This window comes from Zonotrichia leucophrys, chromosome 10, assembly GCF_028769735.1.
Source record: "Zonotrichia leucophrys gambelii isolate GWCS_2022_RI chromosome 10, RI_Zleu_2.0, whole genome shotgun sequence".
In the NCBI taxonomy this organism is placed as follows: Eukaryota; Metazoa; Chordata; class Aves; order Passeriformes; family Passerellidae; genus Zonotrichia; species Zonotrichia leucophrys.
Genome location: NC_088180.1, coordinates 16,591,779 through 16,614,070, shown reverse-complemented (window position 1 = coordinate 16,614,070; position 22,292 = coordinate 16,591,779). Strand labels below are relative to the sequence as shown.

Genomic DNA, 22,292 nt, shown 5'->3' with positions numbered 1-22,292 from the left:
AGTGGAAATTAGTGGGGGAAGGGATTTTGGATTTTGTTTCTTTCCTTCTCCCCCCCCAACCCAAATTAATTGTTTTATTTTGAAATTATTCTGGCTGTGCAAATTGGTCCTTGCAAGTAATTTGGAGAAAGGCTGCTAGGCTTTCTCAGGCAGACTTATGCTCTCTGCTGGTGGGAGCAGTAGGCCTGTCAGATGTAAAGCATTTGCAGCTCAAATTATGTGGTATTTGAAGCTGGTATCTCTGAAAATCCAGACAGTTATCTCATATTTTCATCACTACTTTTTGCTTGGGGAATATTGTCCTTTCTGATTGCAAAGCAGGGCTTTCAGGTACTCCTGGTGTGCCACATTCTGCTGTGGTTTGTATGAGGTGATGTTAAGGGCTGTGTGTGGCATGGCTTTAGGTTTCTCACACTTCCTTTGGATGATGGTAGTAAAGGGGAAATGTATTTGATGTGGTACTTAAATCCTAGCCCTGGTGCCAGGTTGCAACTGTGTGTGTTCCAGTAATAACTTTTAATTATTCAAACACAGCCATTTTCTGAAAGTGTCCTGTCAGTCTGCCTGGCTTCTCCCTGTGGGATGAATTCATCTCCCTGCTGGACCATTTGTCAAACTCAGTTGTCATTTCCTGCCATTTCACCATTCTGTGCTCATCACAATGGGAGTCATTGTTTTCCTCCTTTCCCTCAAGTTACAGGAGGACTTTGGAGTGATGCATCCTCCTTTCTGCCTTCCATCTTTGTAGAGGATTGAATTGCCACTATCTGCATTTGCACTTGTGCTTCATAAAAGATCTGCTGCTGTTCACAGAACCTTTCCTGCCATTCTCCTTCAAATCAGCCTCTTTCCAGTTGTTCTGGAGAGCTTGTGTATTTTACTTTGTTTAGGGGATAAGCAAATAATTAAGTTGACAAATTCTTGCCATTTGAGTATTTGCTTCCATATGCAAGAAAAGACAAGTTTGACACCAGAGAAGCTTTGGCTGCCCCATCCCTGGAAGCCTCCAAGGCCAATTTAGACCAGGCTTGGAGCAACCTGGGATAGTGGAAGGTTCCCATGGCAGGGAATTGATGATCTTTAAGGTCCCTTTCCACCTGAATAATTTTATAATTCCAAAATCCATACCTCTGCCTTCAGTAGTCAAAGTGAGACTTTTCCAGGAGCTCTTTTGCCCATTTCTTGATTGTTTGAAAACCAGTGTTTATTAAGAACTCGATGCTGATGTTCACAAATTCAGAGGTATTAGCAGCAATCACCCTGAATCATTAGAATTTTCTTTGGGAAACGTGATGTGAACATGAACTTCATGTTCAACCTGAATTAATGGCAGTCCTGAATCTCCTTTTTCTCCAGCACTGCATTTTCCCCTGAATTATTCTGTAAGCTGCCTCTTTCTTTTTTACATCTAAGCTGTGTGAAAAACAAAGTTAAATGTGCAGAAGTATGAATTCTGATATGTCATAGCTATAGCTGGTAGCACTTCCATGGTTTAACAGTATGCTGCAGTTTTTATTTGTGAAGTCTGTTTCTGGGCTGTAATACCTCAGCTTTTTTCAATTACATTGGGTTCAAACTTTTGTGCTAAACATGCCAGTCCAGATGTGCACTGTGTGTGTAATAGGACAGGGGTAGCCTGTTTACACAGATGTATTTTAGTTTATTTGTACTATGAGTTGGATGGGGATTTACATTTGTGAGTGTAACACTGCTAAAGAGCCATCTGAGAAGAAACAGAGTTGGAACCTATTTGCTGGAACTTTCATTATGGGACTAGTGCAGGTTAGAGTGGAGGAAATATCCCTTCAGTATGCAGTCACCATTACATGATTCCCCTCAATATGCACTTGCTTTTCTAGCCTTCAAAACATTTTAATTAATGTGGTTTTAGCTAAGTATTTTTATTTAAAAAGCTAAATAATTAAATCAATTATTTAATTTCCTCGTCTAATTTTTTTTTCATTTCAGAAATTGTGGATTACCTTAAGTTTTTGGGAAATGAAAAGCATGTGTTTTATAGACCTGGTAATAGAAGGTTTGGAAGGCCTTCAGAGCTTATGGAAGAGTGTGAAAATTGAAGGTGTTTTCCTTTGTCTCATCTATGTTCAACTAAAAATATGTATATACCTAAAGCTTTTTTCTTCTCTTTTCTGAAATCAGTAGTGAAAATGTGTTTGTGGGAATGGCATGGCTGGTGGGATAGCAGCCTGTGTTTGCAATGCCTGGGATTTGGTCTGCCCTCCATTTGAGTGACAAAATTTGTGGTAATGACATATATAGCTGAATTCATCTATTTAATCAAACAGGTTTCTTGATTGAGAGTGGGATTTGGATTATTTTTTCCCCTCTGCCTTAAGTTATTAATTCCACAGTTGAAGATTGTTTACAGACAGACTTTTATTAGTTTGTGTCCTGAAGCCCTTCCGGCCGTTTGAGTTGTGATAGATAGTAAGTGATACATGAATGGAAGTTTGGGATTGAAACCTACAACCCTGAATCCTACATCCTGAATATTCCAGGAGTTCTTGTTCTGTTGGAAAAGGGGGAAAGCAGAGCAGTGGGAAGGACACTGTTTTCATGGATGATGTGCAGCACGTGGTGCAGAGCTGCCTTGCTGTGCTGGACAGATACCACAGCACTGCTTTCACCCGCTGGCTCAGCTGCCACCACACGCTGTTCTGATCCTGCAGTTTCACTTCCACCAGAATTTGGGTTTTTGGCATGTATTTGCTCAGTTAAATTCAGGATGTGGGAGTCAGGTTCTGCGTGTACTCCCGGGAGCGTGCCAGAGACCTCTTCCTTCCTTTGAAAGGTTAAACAAATATGGTTGTCTAACGATAACCACATGCCTGGAGCTGTTCAGGCTCATGGGCAGGGAAGGAGAAGAGTTGATGTGAAGCCCCTGCTGTTCATCACAGAGCTCCTGCTCCTATGAGAGGGTGAGAGACAGCACTTCAGTCACGTGTGTATGGTTCAGAAGGGCAAAAAAAAGTAGTTATTCAATCCTGGACACTGTCCTGGGCGTGCTTCTGTAGCATGGCAGTGGCAGCCCATGGAGAACTGAGAACAATTTATGTTATGTGACTTCTTGGTCTTTTCACATCGTGGCTTCAGAGGCACTGATAAGGAAAACATCACACCCTTTGAAGTGGTAGATAAGACACACTTAACTGATAAGGAACCAGTCAGAAGATGCAGTGATTTGTTAGGAGCCACAAAAACACACCTGTGTTAAGAATAAATCTTAGGACTTCTAGTCTCAGTTGCATGGTTTAATTACAACACTCCCTCCTAAATATTGACCTGATATACTGTCATTTTGTTTTGCTGCATGTTTGTCTCATATTGCAAATTGGTTTTTGAAATGAAAAAAAAGGAAAATATTTCTTGGACAGAACCCCTCAGAACATCATTAGAAACACTTTAAAACCTGCTGAAGTTGTTTTTTTGGGTTTTTCTTTCTTTTTTTCCCCTCTTTTGTTATTGTGAAATGTATTGGCATGAAAATAAAGCCAATAAACAAAGCCAGTGCTGCAATTGCAAGCATTAGAAATGGCAAAACTGAATTAAAAAATAATGAAACTTGAAAATTAGAAATGTTAAGTTCTTTTTATCTCTCTTGTTCCTACACCACTAGAAATCTGACTGAGGTATTTTTCATATTTTTACATGTAAAATTATTCACAAATTTGCCCAAATGTACAAAATCCAGATACAAGTCCTGTGGTGACTGATGGCTCTTCTGTAAACACACAGCTCTTAATGGATGCATGTAGTATCCTTCTCTGTGTTTGTAGAACATGAAAAAGTAGTTGTAGGATAAATGATTAATTCACTTCAGACATAACACTTTTCATGCTTCATCTACGGTGAGGTTGATGTATTTTGCTTTACAATCTGGCTGCATCCTAAATGCCCTTACTCTGAAATGGGCATTTCAACAAGTCTGACTTTCCTGGAAGGACCAGCAGTACCTCAGTGCATCTTAATCAGGCCAGTGGTGTGTCTGGTCTGGGAAAAAACTGCATCACCCAATTGTTGGCTTGAGGGAACAGTATTAATTACCTACAAGTGAATGCAGGAATAGAAGATTCTTAACAATTCAAGCAAATACCCCCAATCCCTGGAAGTGTCCAAGGCCATGGACAGGGCTTAGTGGAAGGTGTCCCTGCCCATGGCAGGGGGTTGGAATGAGATGATCTTTACAGTCACTTTCCCAAACCATTCCCTGGTTCTAGGAAATATCTCTTGTTTAGTAAATTGTGTATTGGCTTCATGGTCAGGAATAAATCAGATACTTCAGAGTATGTGATTAGATGGAAGGATGTCCTTTACCTTTGGACATTACAACAGTCTGCAGTTTCACTTCTGGAATTTCACATATGACTGCATGCACCATGTGTTTTCTGTTGTGTTGAGAATAAATTCTTTTGCCCGTGGAAAAATATTTCCTGCTTACTTTAACTGGTAGAACTAAATCTTCCTGAATCTGTAGTGATGGGGGTCTGTCTCTAATCCATAAAAATTAATTCTATGTTAGGGTAGAATATTGTCTCCCATTTTGTGATTCCATTTATGTACCTGATGCAGAACATGTGTGTGCTGGTGAGATATATCTGGATTCCCACACATTGATCTTTTTGGGTACGAAGTGAAGTAAAATTTTTCTGACTTTTACCTTTCAAGGAGGATATTTGCCCACTTGGTGAAACGCCCATGAAATTAGGTTCTCTCTTCTGGAGGAGACAAGGGGTAGAATAGCAGTGGGAGTAGAAAAAGCTGAGTTTAGGGGTCTAGACTGAAGCAGGGGCCTTGGTCTATTTCTTTTTGGCAGAGTTGGACAACGTTTTAGGCTGAGGTTTTAGAGGGTAGAATCTCCTAAAGATGACTGAGTTGTATGGGCAGTGCCTGCTGATATTTATAGCTGGTTTTAGCTGTAGCTTTTCACTTCAAAAAATCAGATTCTTAGTGCAAATTGATGACAGATCACCAGAGTGAGAGGAGATGTACTTGCACATCCTCGCTTGAGAATGTGGCCCAGACTGCTCCATGGAAACAAAAGAGAGAAGCAGATGCGCTGCTAGTTTTTGCTTTAAAATCTCTTCTGCACGCCTGAAATGGAAATGTGCTCGTTGGGTTTCTCATTTATTTGCCTCTAGATAATTTTTCCCTGTGCAATTGCAAAGCTTCCATGTCCTTTGCCCTGAAAGCAGGTGCCATGCAGACAAAGGCTGGTGCCTGTCTGTCACCCCCTCCCTGTCATTGCTGCTGCACCGTCCACCTCGAGGATGCCTTGACCTCGTTGAGCAGCTCTGGCTGTTTAAGGTGTCAGCCCCAATGTCAGGAATCTCTCTGGTGCAGGAGGCCTCTCCTTCTAAATTTCCTTTGTGGTCTCTCCTCTGTGGCTGCAGCAGGAGCCCCTCGGGTCCCCCTTTGTGCACAGAGCCCCTCGCAGGAGCTGCTGGCAAGGTCCTGGCAGGCTGGCTGCCTCCATGTGCTCTTTTGTTGCTGCTAGGTAAGCCCAAATCCAAATAAAATCCTGAAATTCCAATTAGGTCAACAGGCTGTCCTTGGAACGTTGTAATTTTGGTATCCCGAGATGCTGATTGGGCCTCAGACTGAAGTACTCCTGAGGGAACAGCACTACTTTTATTCTAAAGCAAAGTTATTTTGCATTTGTTTTAGCAACCTTTATAACACCCTGTTAGCCAGCAATAATTATGGCTTTAGTTGAATGCCTAGTAACAATAGTTATGGACAGACTTTGAGGGTTTTTTCTTGTGCCTGTGTACAAAAGAAGTGTAAAAGGGACATGTACAGAAGGGTAAATGTTATTTTGTCACTTTATACTGGGAAAAACTGGGAAACACATTAGTTAACATAAAAAGAAATTCAGGTGACACTTCTGTTCCATATTGTTCCTAAACAGCCTGAGTCTTTCTCCCCTGCTGACAGTTTTCTTCTTCACAAGAAATTTTTTGGTTCTGTTTGTATAGGAACATGTGCTCCTAACTCACTTGGGCCTTTTCAGTGTATTGCACAGGAAAGCCAAGTTCACTGGAAATCTAAAAGCATTTTTTAAAGGAAAAGATTACTTCTGTGCAAAGCTGTATTGATGGAAAGTTGATCAGAAGTTTTCTTCTAATGCCTCATTATTTAATCTGTGACCTTATTTTGTCCTTGGAGTGGTCCTTGTTACCTTAGAGTACAAGCATATTGTGTAGCAGAAATTTAATTGCTTTGTTCAGTGAGGAGAGAACATGACTGTGCTGTTAAGTTGCATTGGCTGCACCGTGCCAGGAGGGACCCTTGTAAGCAGCACCTCATGAACAGTATTTATTAGCATGGCAAATATTTTTCTTTGTGCTAAACTCAAGTCTTACACGCTGCTCTTTTGTAAAGGATTAATTTACTAGCAAATTTGCTTTTGTGAATTACCAAAGTTTTGAATAATAATCTTTAATTTCTCTCCTGACATAAGTTCTTTGCTCAATGGTGTTTAAGTTCTGCCTGGGATTTTATAATATGACTTGCCAGTGCTGCAATGCTCTTTTTCTCTCCCATTTTGTCACATACAAACATGCTAGAAACCCATCTACAGAGCAGCTTCTCTTCAGCATTCTGAGTACACAGCTCTGCTGCCAAGCCTCAGGATGGAAGCTGGTTGCCTGCAAAGGGCAGAAAAATAGTGTTTCAAGCATTTTAAGCATTTTAAATTTCTTATCCTTTTGCTGAGGAATCAGATGCTGATCGCTGCTGGAGGGAGAGTGGAGGCACCGTGGGTGAGTAGTCTGAGCTGGTACTACAAATCCCATACTCCTGCTTTTATGTGGAAAGGTATCACTTTCAATATGGTACCTATGTGATTCATGGTTTGTTAATCTTAGCATAGACAGGTCTTGCATTGGTCCTTTTAAGACTTCTTGTCTCAGCCATTTACTGTCAGTGCAGTTATTTCACATTTAATTTACCAAGGGAGGTGCCATGTGAGACCAAACCATCATTAAAAAGGAGGATTCAGAGCTAAGATACCAACAACAGCTCTGGGTAGAAGATTTGGACCTCACTTGGGCTTACAAGGGTTGCAGGTGTAGGTTGTTGATTGAAAGCCTCTTTAATTGAAGCTATTTTATTCCTGTGATAGAACAGTGGCTGGACACCATTTGGTTTACTTACACATTTCCTGTCATGTTCTTTTTCTTGGTGATGAGCCACCAGAAAGTCTGGTCTGTTATATCAGAAGGAGGTTATTGCTCCTTCAGGAACACCAAGTTGGACTTTGCATTTAGGTTACAGGCATCAGATATATATAATTTTTGTTTGCATGCAATTAACAAATACCCTCCAGCACTGAGTCACATGGATTCAGAGTTATGTTGCATAAAAGATGATGTTTCTATTTTGGAAAGACTTGTGTAGGTAAATTTTTTACATTATTTCATTGTTGTGAAAGTGCCCAACTGATGTTAGTCAAAAAAGAGAAGGAAAAAGTTAATGACAGTAAACAGTAAAAGTAAAAAAACCCAAAACAGTAAAATTGTTTACAAAAGTAAACAACAGATCCTAGACTGACCCAAAAAGGGGCAGTCTTCCAAGAAAGCATGGAAGCTTTGGAATTCTTTCCCTGTTATATTTTTGGACAGTGCTAAACTCAGGCTGTGTTTTGAAAATTTTTTTTTAATGTTCTTCCAGCTTTAAAGCAATTTTCTTACACCTAGAGAAATTTGAGACTGTGCTTGTTGAATTCAAAGGAGACAAATGTGAATTGATGCTGTCATGGTTCTGCTTTGTAAAGTTGCATGTCAAGAGGTAAATAACATACAGAAAATAACATACAGGCAGGTTTTTACCAGCCTTACTATTTTAGACTAGGCTTATACAAAAGGCTCTAATGAGATCATTAAGGGCCCAGCCACACCAAGCAGCTGCTGGGGAAATGGAGGTTTTAAGACTTAAGTTTTTTATTTAGTATAAAAAGTAAAAATATCTTGTGTTTTATTTTAATCACAGGTCGACTTTACTTGGTTGATACAATAACAGGAGATCCAGAGGTTCTGCAAGCAGATGCTGAAACATACTATGAAAAACTCTTGAAGAAGTCACTGTCCACTCCTGATGTCTTTTCCATCCCTGGAAGAGGAGAGGTAGGAGGCTGATGTTTCTCATGCTGCAAGTTAGATACTTGCAGATTAGTTTGTTGGTTGTGCTCATGTATGCTAATAGGGGTAAACTGGTATGGCTGGATTGCAGAAAAAAATCAGTAAATCCTGCATTATTCAAATAATTTGCATGCTGTAAATGAGAGATAAGCTTAAACTCCAATTCTGACTGTGGAAAAGGGTTTGAAGTTCTTTGGTGGACTTTGCATCTTGATCTGCCTCCTGACAGGACTGAATCAAAAGCAAATTTTATAGAGATTTACACCATGGTTCTGCTCTGTATTCTGCCTCTGCTGTGCAGTTTACACAGGCATTGTGATACAGCCTCTCTTTTGTTTCCATTCTTTCCAGTACTTATATTGGTAATTTTGAGTGTGGATTTTCCCAAAGGAATTCTGTTCCTAAGACACCTGGGTGGAATAGAGATGACTGAACAGGCCTATTAAACATTTTTACTGCAGTCAACCTATGAAACCTTTACATCTGGCATTTTGTTCATCATAAATGGTGTGCTGAGGTACCTGTTATTGTGCTATCAAAGCAGAAATTGGATTAGTTAAAATGAATGTTTGGAATACAGTAGCTTTTCTGCAATTTAAGAAAATAATATGCAGTAGTTTCCAGAAAAATGCTGTTCCAGGTGGGATCAGCTTCGGCTTTGAGCTGGGAGTGTAACGGGGTTGAAATACTCTTTTAATGCCCTCTAGTGGAGCCTGTGGGGCTAAATACAGAGTGAACATGCAAAGATCCCCCAGTTTAGGGCTTCTGTGTCCTTGCCTTCCATGCCTGCTTGTACTTGCAGAGGTTCATTTGCTGTTCCAGTAGGAGGAGGAGGAGGTTAAAATCCCAGGCAGTGCTCTGTGTATTCCTGCAAAAGCCACACACTGAGATCAGTTAAAGGTGGACTTCTGGCTTTTGATTCACAACTGTCTTGATTTTGTGGCTTGTCACCAGCCCTTAAATATATCACATGACTGATTTGAGTCTCATAGCAACACATTTCTCTTTGCATTCATTTAATTCAGGTCTAATCGAATCTGCAGTCAGCCAGTCAAGGGCATAAGTAATGGTAGTGTTCTTGCTGTATTGTCTCTTTCCTTAGAGTCTATAATAAATAGCTCAAAGAATGTTGATGTTTTGTAATTTAAAATAATTCAAATGTAATAAGGCAAAACTCCCATTCCCCAGTGAACATCCCAGCTAACAGTGTCTATTATAGACCCAGAACCTGAGGGATGAGGGGTTTGGTGTTTGAATAATGGCTGCATTACCAAACGTTTTTTCCCCTTCTGAATTAAAGCAGGTTTGAAGTGGCAGGACTGGCAACAGTGAATAATTATTTAGCAGGAGTTAAGTGGCTGTCAGCCCCTTTGCTGGGGTCACAGAACTTCTTTTTGGTATGGCTTGGTCAAGCATTCAGGCCACAAATAGCAAGGATTACTGCAAGTCAGGATGAGAGCCCCACAGGCTGGCAGCAGCCACACACAAAGCTGTGCTTGGCTCATGCTGCTCTTGTTAACACCTGTGAAAGTGCACATTAGCTTATCAAACAAAATAACAATCATGGCAGTATTGGAAGTAGTCCTGGCCTCTTCATTATGGAAATGCTCCCAGGTGCTGTAATGACATTGATGCTGTTATGTTTGAAGCATGCAAAGAACAACTGAATCCCCAGATTTAGGCAAGCTCATGAATACAGATTTCAAGCAGTTTTCAAGTTGTTTTTTTTTTTTTTCCTGGAGTCCAGTGTTTGCATAGATGCTTCCAGGATTCTGGCACTCATCAACTACTGAACACTGGTTTCAGCTTAGAGTTGTTATCCAGAATAATCCATATTCATATTTCTTCCATGTACCAAGAAATATTAAATGTAACACGTGACTGATTTGAGTTTCATAGCAAACTGACAAATGGGTGCAATTAGAGAGAGAGGCACACCCACACATACACAATGGACCAGATTTTGGAAAGTACAGTACATACTGTGCTAAGTCATGCACGCTCTTCGCCTGTACCTAAACTTACATGACAGCATTTGCAATATTCATATGGAAATCGTCATTTCTATGCATATAGAGCTGTTTGAGCACAGTAATTTTGTGTTTGTGTCACATCATTTAAAAGTTTAGTCTAAGAGCAGAAGCTTGAGAGCTGCATTTTGATTTTAGCTTTGCCTTCAGCTTAACCACCTTGTGCCAATTATCTGCCCTCGCTGTGCCTGGAAGATAAACTGCCCAGGCACTGCCCTAATGCTTTGATACTCCCTGTACCCTGAGGCTTAATTCATTGTTTGCAAAACACCACAAATACTCAGCTGGAGGATGCTGTAAGAAGTGCAAGTTGTATTTGTTTTCATTTGATGTGTCTGGTCTTTCATAACACCATTTGTCTGCGTGTGACAGTGCTCAAAGCCAGGTTATGTACTAACCAGGGCAAGTCAGCATTAAGGTCTTCACTAACTTCAGTAGCTTGATTTTTTAAAAATTAACTTTCCTTATGGATAATATTAGAATATTATATGTATTTCAGTGCCTTGAAGTTGAGGATTGAGAGGGTGTTGTGCTAAGCTTGTACCATGCATGTCAGCAAAACGTCATAAGTGCATCTGATATGTGAAGTGCTTGTTGTGAGCTTTGCAGTACAAAGAGCTACAGGGCTTGTTTGTTTTTTAGGTTAAACTTGAAGATTCCTGTGTGTCTTTTGTCCCTCTCTACCGAAATAATCCTACTTGCAAACTGTTGCTGTTAACTGATCCAAAGGATAAAAAGACAGGTTAGAATTGGTCAAAATGTTTTGAAATTTGAGTAGTTGTAATTTCTTTACCTTTAAGATGGTCTGTTTGTTTATGTATTTAAATATTCTGGGTTTTGTTTTGAATATGAAGTGGTTTCAGTTTATCTGTCAAGGATTTTTGTCAGTGGGCTGCTGATTAGATGGAAGAATTGATAATCAGGGCTTTTAAATTCTATGCATAAATTCTCTGCTGATAGCTGAAAAATCTCCTTGGGTAAATCTGTTATTCTTTCTGAATTTATTCAACAGGATAATATTTTTCTAATTCAGAATGATGTGAAATTTAAACACATTATGGTTTGGATAGAATCCTGAAATCCTTAAACAATAAAATACAGGTATGAAATTGTATTGCTTCTTACTGATTCTTATTAATATTATTTTTTATTTTGTTTTATGATTTTTTTTCAGTCCTAGGTTTAATTGACTTTTATTTCCAGTACTGGTGTGTGAGGACTATCAACTGGTGTGTAGATTAGGTGAGAAGTGTTGGTGTTGTTGTGAAGCAATGGGCTGTAGAGTTTTTGGAATATCTGCAATGAGGACATGAACTTTTGCATTGACTCACTGTGTCACTTAGGAAATACAGAACACATGAAACCTCTTTAGCTCCCAGCTTCCAAATGTGGCGGCCAGTTAATGACATCTGTCATTAGAAGTGTCCTTTTTTTTAAAGGATAAGCTATAAATTATACCTGAAAGGCTTTAATAGCCAGTATTCTTAATAATACAGCAAAGGCAGAGCAAAATCCTCTGTTCAGTTCCAAATGTGGCAGGTAATGATCTTGCACTCCTAGAACAGGTTCTGTTAGTGCAAGTGTTCATTGTTCAGTCCTACCCTGTGACCAGGAAATTTCTTCAGAAGAACAAAAAGCAGATTAGGATCACCTGTGGTTAGAGGTGAACTCTGCAGTTTCCCAGCTCCTTCTGCACAGGATTTCAGTTGGGCCTTTGCTAATGGGCTGTGGTTCACAGGACAAGGTGGGAGACTTCCCAAGTTCCAGCTGTACTCAAAGGACTTCCTGGTCCCTCTACAACTATTGATGTAGAATTACTCTTCTGACACTAATTTATATATCCCATTAATGTTTTTCTGAAGAGAGAAACACACTGGTGTGATAAAGGGGAGAAGCATCTACACCTGAGGCCAGACTGGCTCTTGGTGCAGTTGTGCTCATCTCCTGACTCATGTTCAAAGGAACATGGCTGAAAACAGCACTGAGTTAGTTTAGGCTTCACAAGAGGAATTGGGATCTGTAACTACAGTGCAGAAACAAAGGATTACTAAATAGATGCAGGTGAAAGTGCATTTAGCACAGCTCTTCAGTGAAATGATCTCATTTAGTATTAGGAACAAGAAGTATTAATGAGATACAAGCACACAAGGAAAAATGATTTCTCACAGGAACAAGTCAAACAAGTCCAATTGGAGCCTAAATTACCTGATAGCTATCTTCATTAAAAGCTTAAACCTACCTGAATAAACACCTTATTATATTATAAACAACAGCCTGACTGACTGCTGTGACCCCCCCTTGCAAAATTTCAGCTCCAGTTACCAGTCCAGAGTCAGAGGAACAGAGAGATCTCTAAGCCTGCTGCATCACCTGGCTTTTGATATTTCCTTCCAAAAGTTCTGGAAGTTCTTTGTTTCTGGATTTTATATCCTATAAACATGTGGCCAGTCTTCCTGCACACATCAGGTTTGACTGATGTGATTTTTTTTTTTCAGATGAGTGTTAATAAATTTTCATTAGTTCTTTAAAGCCTGCTGGGATGTGTGTGCATACCTATACAGATGGGTATATACATTTGAAGTATTTTGTCCTAATTTTTTTCCAACAGCTCAGCAGATTTGGAATTGACTCTTAGGGTGGCAGACTGTGCTAATGGGGAAACTCCACCTGGGTTTGCTCACCTGCATGACCTTTTGTTCTGACCAGTGAGCAGCTCCAATTAATTCAGAGCCAATTCCTTCAGAGAAAGGCAATATATTTTAACTTAGTCTTTGTTACTTTAAGGACATTTGACTTTAGGGGCAGAAAATGAAAACATTTAACAAGTTACATAATTTTCTTTTCCTGACTTGAGCTTTACACTTTTCTTGTGAAACAAGTTTCATCCAGATGGAAGGGGGAAACAATCTTGCTGTGGTTAATATCTTGTCTTCCTCTACCTGTCCTCTACCTCTGCATTTTAGTTTTCTTCCACAGCAGGAGCACTCTTAGAAGCAAATTTCCTGGTTGTCCCCAGATACTGTGTTTCAGTTTGATGGTATTTAATTCTTGAAAATTGGTTTTAAGAGAGGTGGATTCCACCACTGAGATTTATTTCTGATCATCTTTATAAGATGGGTTGTCCAGAAGCAATGAATAGCTTGTGGTTTGAAATGATCTGCATATTTCAAAGAGAAAATGAGAATGGCAGCTTTTCTGTAGGACTTGGTCTTGGTTGGAAGCATTTTAAATTTATTTTTGATGGGCTGAGTGTTGTGTTCTGTTAGTATATCTGTACAGATATTTTTATGAGAATGTAAATTGCATTGTAAGGGCTTACAGAGCATAACATGGGTGATTAACATCTTTATAACACTAAATAAACATACCTTATTGTGGCATTTTCTGTATGCTGCATGTAATAATTCACAATAACTGTGAGATGCCTTGGAACATTTATCACAAGACATTTGCAACAAATCACTGAGTGAAGCCTGAACAGTAGAAGAAAATGTAACTGGTAACAGGAAAGATCTATCTGAGAAACTTGAATGGCTGCCATTCCAGCAGGAATCTGCCTGCCTCCCAAACTTTAATATATTTGTTTTGATAAAATTCCTAGAAAAGAGTGAGAAATGCTCTTATTCCATTTTAAAGACAGGGAACTGTGGGACCCAGCTAGTTCAGGGTATGTCAGTGCTGCAGAATGCAGTTCAGAGTAGGATTTCTGACCTTGCTCCAGTATCAGAGTATTTCCACAGTGGAAGTCTTACAAAAGTGACCTCTTTAAGTGTGTCACCAATCTGAAAGAGTGACAGGATTAAGGTAAAGATGACTTTACAGAAAGTGCCACTACTTTATCTTAGATATTAATTAACTCTAATTACATCTCTCATATGTAACATCACCTTTATTTAGTTTGTAACTGAGGGATGTCTTTCAGCAATTCAGATAAGGCAGGGGAAAAAGAAGAGCCAAGCTGGATGTTGCTTTATTTTTTCTTCTTTGCTCTGTGTGTAGAATCCTGATGTGCACATTTCATTTAAATAGTTGCACACCAGTGTGGGAACATTTGGCCAGCATAGCCTAGGAAGTAAAAATATAATCCAGGCCTGAGCTGGGAAGGGATCCATGTTTGCCCAGCAAAAGTAGACATTTCATAATCACAATTGCATTATGCTTGGTGCCTGATTCAGTTCGGTCCTGGATTTCAGACACCCTGTGCTGTGGAATCCTGTGCTCCACTGCCTGTCAGCTTCTTGCAACACTCTGTGTTTGTCTGAGTGCAGGTGATGAAAGTACTGAGGTTTAGCAAGCTGGTGCTCACAGGGCAAGCCACCCACCTGAGCATGTGTAAACCCCATTAATTGTGACCTGAAATGCATTTCACCTGGGCTTGCAACTGCACAATCAAGCACCTCAGGTTTTGCAGCTGCAAGGTCTCTGCAGTCACACACATCCTGATTCACAGGGTGCAGGTGATGTGTGCTGGCAGTAACTCCATCTCCTGTGATCAGGTGAACTTGACTGAATGTTTTGGAAAGGATAACAAGACTGGGAAGGGAGAGAGAGGGAACATGTGGTCTCACAAATCATGTTTGCATTTGAAGTAGTGTTCCTCAAAGTTGATTATAAAATGAAAATGAGAGTATGGGGAAGCATGGATGGATTTAACTGCAGACCAGATGTTGACTTGAAAAATGATAACAAAAAGCAAAGTACATATGTTTGTGTGAAATCTGGAGAAATGTTTTTTCCTTCAAGGAAGGCATCCATATAGATAAGGTTGCTCAAGTAATGTGATGTGACAGTTGCTATGTCAACTAGTGTTCCCTTCCACACATTTAAATTATTGAATAGCACAGTAAATGTTCTATAAAAGCAACTCCTTCCAACGTGGTTATGCATCTTCCTGTTTTCCTCAAAGCTTTTAAAAACTTTTCTGACCTTTACTATGTGTCTTGTATGTCTGAACTGTGTGCCAAACCTCTTTGCAGCTCTTATTAAAGTCAGCATTTGGCCCATTATGTCCCCTTTGTGTGACTCAGCTCCCTTTGTAGCTGCATGTTTCATGGATGTGTAATGGAGCAGTGGCTGCTGCATTTGAAAGCAGAGGGAAGGGTTTGAGGGAACAGATTGAATCCATCACAGAAAGAGTATGAAAATCCCATGCAAGTAAGTGCATAATATTTAATGAATTGAGTCTGCTGCTATAAACAGGCATCTGCCCTTGCGTGCAATACTTCCTTGTTAACCCAGCACACAAAGTGTAATGCTTTTTGGCACATGCTTTAATAATTTATTGGAAATATAAGTTAGCTAAGCTGAATCTCCAGCCTTAAAACCAGGAGGAGTGATAGAGGCTGAAGCAAAAAGGGGAATTAACCTGTGTGCATCAGTGACAATCATATAACCTGAGGCTAAAACAGGTAAATGATGAATCCTGTCCTTAAAGTCATTTCATTTCCTCGTGTGTGAATTTATTTCTAACTCACAGATGGTTTTGAACTTTCTTATATTTGTCCCTAACTGGGTAGGTTAGAGCCAGTTGTTGGAGCACTCTTTTAGGACTCAAACATGTGAACTCTGTGCTGTTCTTTGCAACATTCTTCCTCTATTATATTCTATCTTTCTATATAAAAATGGACATGGTAGGTGCCCTGTTTGGTGTTCTTGAGCAATCCTGAAATCATAGCCATGTACTTTAGGTGAATGTCACCAGTACATGGATACTAAGAATTCTTTTGGCTGAAATATTTGCTGTTTGATGTGTTTGTGGTCATAAATGATCAGATTTCTGTGTTTATTCCAAAACCTCATCTAAATCCTTGAAATTTATTCTCTATCCTTTGAAATGACCCCATGTCAAAACTTTTCTTTCTGAACAAGGCTTGGAAGTAATTTCAGTGTCATTGTTGCTGCTTCAAGTCTTTTCCTTGTAAATCTATTGGCAGGCAATGAATTCTGTAGATGAACATGTAGGAGTAGGGTTTAAATACTTGTTCCTGCAAATGTGAAAAATTGAGGAAGGATGGGAAGAAGTGGGGTGCAAGTTTTACATCACACCTACATGAGGACTTGACTTACGTGGGTTGCTGATACACTTTGCCCTGAAGCAAAAGTGTATCTTATTATGCATGTCTATGTCTGTCTTTTGTTGATAGGAACCTCTCAGTGTGCATTTGAACCTCAGAAAATATCTGTCCTGTAGAAATTTAGGAGTCTGTACTCTAAAGCTACCCATAGATAGAAATTCAATCACAGAGAGAGCTGAAAAGCTGTTTGATAAGCAGATATGAGAATTTTCATGTTTGACTTGCATGAGTGCAAATATGTGCACTTAAATATATGCAAATATATATGTGTAGGTAGGGGAAAGTTTGAAAGAAACTTGAAAACTGTAACCTTTATCCAGGTAGCTCCACTGTCCCAAATGCCACTCAAACCTACTCTGCTACTGAACTTAGTATTAAGCAGGAAGTGCTTTATTCACATGGAACACAGGCTGTCACACCAAAGTCACATCAATTCCTGAGAAAAATTACCTTCACTTGATGCCTCGTGCAGTACTGAAAATTGGATATCAAGGGACGCGGAGGTGAAATTGAAATACAATTGTTGTTCTTCTGTCTCACAGCAGAACAGACTGGAGTCAGCTGGAGGGAGAAGTAGGTCTGAGGCTGCCTGTGGAAAAATTGAGAACCTGCTTTGTATTTGTTGGTAACGTGCTCCCCTGTTTTTGTTTCTGTAGTTTTGGCAGTTTATTTGAGCCAGCGCTGGTGGCCTGTGGAAGATGTTGTGAAGACAGCTGATCCTGCTAGAGATGGGCTCATTTTGGTGAGGATGCTATTTTGAACAGTTGCCTTTACCCTGGAGCTTCCCAGCCAGAGCAATTATATGGAATTGTCTTTGGTCTCCAGCAGCTCCTGCTCTGAACCTGTGGGATCTGGGCTCTGTGGTTCACCAAGCGCTTCACGTCTCCAGGACACAGTGACATGCACATTAGCCCTCTCTAAACAATTCTGTGCATGCAGCTTATGATTCATCTGTGGGATTTGTTTTCTTTTGGTTTTTAGTTTACCTTCACTGCCTACTAAAGGAATAATCATAAACTGAATTACTACATTAGCAATAATTTCTCACATTAACTGTCTGGTGGGAGGTGTTACTACCCTTTGGAACAATGTCTTATCTAGCTAGTTATGATTTTTTCCCCTTGGATAATGTTTATATTGTATTCATTTTATGAAATGGTTGCTATTTAGTCATTTCTATATCCATAAGTCTTTTTCAAAATAAATTATCTTGGTAAGATAGAACTACTTTTTCATAATTGGAAAGATTTGGGTACCCTGGAGTCTGTTTGCAACCAAAAAGTCAGATGCCTGCTGCCTATGAGCTGTGTTGTCATGAGGTTATTAAGTCAGTTCTTTTTCCCTACATAACTCTCAGTATTTTTGGTCCTTAATGATTCCATTCCTTTATCATTTTTTCCTGTCATACATAGTGTTTAATTATTTGCAGAATTAAGTAGGCTTTTTATGGGTAACAGAACTGGAGGGATTTTGAGATACCAATCCTTGCAGGATAGAACTTGGAGCAGGGACACAGGCCTTCAGGCTTTCAAACATCTCTGTATCAACAGAGAATGAAAAATAATGTCTGACAATAGAAATCTTACCCCCTCTAGCTCATTGCTGAAAGGTAAATTGCCATTATATGTGGAAACTCTCATTTCTTTTTCAGCATTCATAAGAAGCTTGTTGGCAGCAGTTTTTACCTTGATGATCAACATAATCCTGTGCCTTTAGATTGTGTCCTGTCAGTTGTCTCCTAAGAATTCAGCACAGAATGATTGTTCATGTTACACCTAGATTACAGCTGGTTGGGACAGACCATTCTCTGTTTTATATAGTGTCTAACTCAGTAAGGTCCTGGCCCACGAAGTTATTAGATTCTGTGAGAACACAGGTAATAGAGGAGAGGTGACCAGGCCCACAGTGTGAATCCAGTCTTCATTTCACTTTTGAGCAGGATTAGATTGCCTTGATCCTGGTTCCAAATCTGTGACTGCAATCAAGATACTTCTGCTGCTTTAGAATTCCTCTCTGTGACAACAAGATATATGTCAAGCTTTATAAATAGGTACTAAATTATTCTGTGCCCGCTGGATAGAGGGTGAAACACTAGGAAAAGCTGTTTTTGTTATTGTAGCTGAACCAACTCAGGAGGTATTTTCCCCAAATTAAGTGTATGTGTTTCCTGACCTCCTCCTTCCCAGCCTCTTTTGATTTTGAAACCTTTTATGAGATGCAAAATACTATTCTCTGCCTCATTTTTCTTTGGTCTGTTTTTGTTTGTTCTCTTAGGTCCAGACATTTGGAGAAAGGATTGTCCTCTTTGTTCTGAACTGCATTATTTTTGGAATGCTGGAAGGGAGTTCAGCTAATGATGCATTCTTTCTACCTCACTCTGCCACCGAGCGTGCCAAGATACTCTGGAGGAACGGCGAGGCTGCTGCCTTTTACTCGGTCAAGATGAAAGGTAAGGTCATTTTAGAGACACATTTCCACTGGTTCCTAATGGCTAGAAATGTAATCCTTTTGTTTGTCTTTCAGTATAAATAATCCTGGCTCTCATTTACATTTTTATATGAAATCTCCCTCAGAATTAATCTGGGGAACAAACCTTCCCAGAATTTGGAAGGCATCCATGTTATTTTCATTTAAACATGATAGTTCCAAGCCCCATTCTGATCTGAGGTACTGGCTTACTCCAATAAAATGTGCTTAATGCAGCCAAGTAGGAGGTTGTACATCTAGGAACAAAGAATGTAGGGCCTATCCACAGGATGGAGAATTGCATCCTGGAAAGAATGATACCTGAAAAAGAAGTGCAGTTCCCAGTGGATAAACATATTGGGAATTGGTGGTGCCAAGAAGAGGAAGGATCTTTGGATGTGTGAGGAGCAGTGGCTGGGTTGTGTAGAGGAAAGTGTGTGCACTGGATCACTCCTGGAATGCTTTATGCAGTTGTGGTACTCCCACTTTAAAGGATGATGATTAATTGATTTCATAATTAATTGATTAAGTAGCATAGAAAAGAAAATGTGTTTTAATTCTTTAGGGATACTTTATTAACTTTAGTAAAGGTCTTATTAAACACAGAGTCTGTATTAATGCAAATAATTGCTGTCAACCAGTCTGGAGTGGAAGAGGCTTAATTGGAATAATTCCAGTTTTGCAGTTGAGCCTGTGCCCCCATGTGGGAGCTGGTTACCAGCCTGTGCTTAAGTTTCATGGGAATCACTTTGATACCAGCAGTTTAAACACAGAGAAGGTGTGATCTTTGGAAGTAAGATATTGCCCAAGTCAGGACTCGATAGCCCTCCATCCAAAATGGGAGAAAAAAGCCCAGCTTGAGAGATGGGTTGTTTTGGATTCCAGAGGACACTGTGAAGGTGCCTCTCTGCTGCAGTCCCAAAGGCCAGCAACAAGAGATGTTCTGCTCCTTGGGATGGAAAAATCCTGATACACACAGAGGTGTAGCTTGTACAGCACCGTGCTGGTGCTGCTGCACCGTCAGTGAGGAATCAGGACTCAGCCTCTGATCAAGGAGCCCTGTCTGTGTCTCTGATTATGCTCATGAACTGGTTTGTAATGCCAAACACAAGTGCATTTTCCTTTAAGTCCATAAATATTCCTGAGCAAAGCTTTTGGAAAGAAACACTTGTAGGGGCTGTAATGATTCATGCTCCAGTGAAATGAATGTGCACAGTAGTCTGTTATGGGTGGAGTATTAGCCAAGTTGAAACTGTTTCTGAGTAAGTTGAGAGTCACAGTTTGGTTTTAAACCAGGTCCACATAAAATACAAATCCTTCAAGTCCAGCTTTGTCAGCATCTGCCTTTTCTTGCCAGTGTTTTTTTTCTCTGGGCAGTTATATTTGTTAGTTGTTGGCCTGTGTCACAAATTGCTGCAGTCTTTTGCCAAAGCCTTTTCGGGAAGCTTGAAGCTGATTGTTTTTGCTGCTTTTTGCTATTTGATGTACGCATTTAGAAAATAATTCCTCTTTCTGAAGTTCTGTGATTTCGATTTCATACCAACCATGCTGTGGCTGATTCTATTCTCTCTCCTTTTTAGAAGAGCCCTGGATTTATTAGGCCCAAAACAGACTAAGATAAATATCTTCACTCAGAAGCTATATTTCACAAGATTGTTTTACATATTTTCATAATTAATTTTTTAAAATCATAAGTTCTTTTTACTTTTGCTGTCCTGGTCAGAACATTTAGTAGAGGCAGCTTAACTACAGGACTTTATATTGTGCTGGACCTCTGTCCTAGGAAAAGAATATTTTCCTTTGTGCCCACCATGTGATTCTGATTCCCTTTATTTCCATGCCCTGCAATTGCCTGACCATTCTTTCCAGTATGATTTTTTCACTGGATAATTGAGATTCTCATATTGATGTTGTATTCAACTGTATTTCTCATCTGTGAATTTTTCATTATCTATAGCATGACAAAAAACATGCTTCAGTGGAGGCAAATAAGCCAGAAAAGGTCTGTGGAGCATGGCTCTTTCAAACATAAGTCTTCTGGGTGAATCACAGAAGTGGTGACCAAGGAGCAGTGAGTCTGTTCTATCTTTGCTACAGATTTAATGTGTCGTTATGCAAACTAAATTTTCAATGGACTTCAGTGATTCCAATTAACTATCTTGGCAATACTGTAATGTCATTTCCATTTGCCAATTCCTAGGTGGCCTGTACAAAGTGAACTCGGTAATTTTGGTTCAGTTCCATGCTTCCATCCATCTTATGACCACCCTTAGCTGGATCTCTTTTAATAGTCCAGCTAAAGAGGCACAGATGGTCTCGAGCACCCTCCTTGCTCAGAGATGCAGTAACTGCTGCAAGTCAAGGTTTTGAGACAATTTGGCCACTTCTGGCACTGGCCACCCTGCACCTGTTGTATAGATAAACAGAAGTCTCATTCTTCAAGGCTATCACTTTTCCTGAGCATTAGACACCTTTATTAAAGCAAAATTTATTCATGACTGCACAGATCATCAACTTGGCCTCTCTGGAATGTGCCTATTCCTGTCCAATGACAGGCATGCAGCATTTACCACTGGGTATACTAAAGATTGATGAGATGTACTAAGCCACTAATGAGGCTGATAAGACACTTTGTCACGTGCCAAGATAAATGTCTCCAATTTTATCTATGTCAGCGGCTTCCATATCAGACAGCGGAGCAGTTAGACCTCACTAAATGGAGCTACTTAAAGGTACAATGGGAAACGACAGTTCCCTCTTCCTGTACCTTCCTCCACAGGCAGCAACCTGAAAATGAAATATTTTGCAGAAAGCCTTCATGTTGATACTTGGGGTTTGAGATCTGTTTTATGTTGTTTAAAGTGTTTATTTCATGCTATGTGTGAAAACCTCAGAAAGAATGTGTTCTGTGTAGTGATGTAGGATTAATTACCACGGTTACTGACACTTGTTTCTTGTGCAGTGAGACCATGTAATTCCCTGAAAGTTTTTCCTTTCTTATTTACTGAGGACTAATAATTACTGAAAATGGACTTTACCACCTTCACATAAATGCCAGGAGAATGTAGGAGATTCATGATGCAAATAAATCAACAAGAAAGTTGGAGGATGCAGTGAGCCAGGAGTGTCTTAGTGCTTTTAAGAACAAACCAGAACAAAATCCCTTTTTTATAGACCTTCTTTTTTCCCTACTGTTATGTATTACTGTCTCTGTAACACACATGAGCTGCCCAGCTGCAGACCAAGCTGTCTGCGGTATGAAAAACAAAAGAGTCAGATTGTCAAAGCTTGTCCCTTCCCTCCTGACAAATCTTAGTAGTAAAAGTCTGGAGTGATGTGAATCAAACCAGCCTTAACCAAACAGAGTCCTCTGAGAAGGCTGTAAAACATACAGGTGTATCAGGAGTGAGTGCATTGTTGGCTTCTCATTCATTCTTTAGAAATGCTCCACAAGTCACAGTTTGGGAACACCTGACTGCAAAAACTCTTAAGCAGACATGGATTAGGCAAAAAAGCATCCCTGGCTCTATCTCTGCTTTTTTCCTACACTAGAGCCTTAGAGA

The 22,292-nt window shown here is 39.8% G+C and overlaps 1 protein-coding gene across 3 annotated transcripts in view; it reads left to right on the top strand.

The window, feature by feature from the left end:
- Positions 1–22,292, top strand: part of LOC135452172 (protein FAM169B-like) — a 39,616-nt gene that overhangs the window by 3,890 nt on the left and 13,434 nt on the right. For all 3 annotated transcript variants that reach the window (XM_064722024.1, XM_064722022.1, XM_064722023.1), the window contains exons 2-5: positions 8,011–8,144; positions 10,832–10,931; positions 16,920–17,005; positions 18,538–18,712. In XM_064722024.1, coding sequence (XP_064578094.1) covers positions 8,011–8,144; positions 10,832–10,931; positions 16,920–17,005; positions 18,538–18,712 — 495 coding nt within the window. The remainder of the gene's footprint in view (positions 1–8,010; positions 8,145–10,831; positions 10,932–16,919; positions 17,006–18,537; positions 18,713–22,292) is intronic.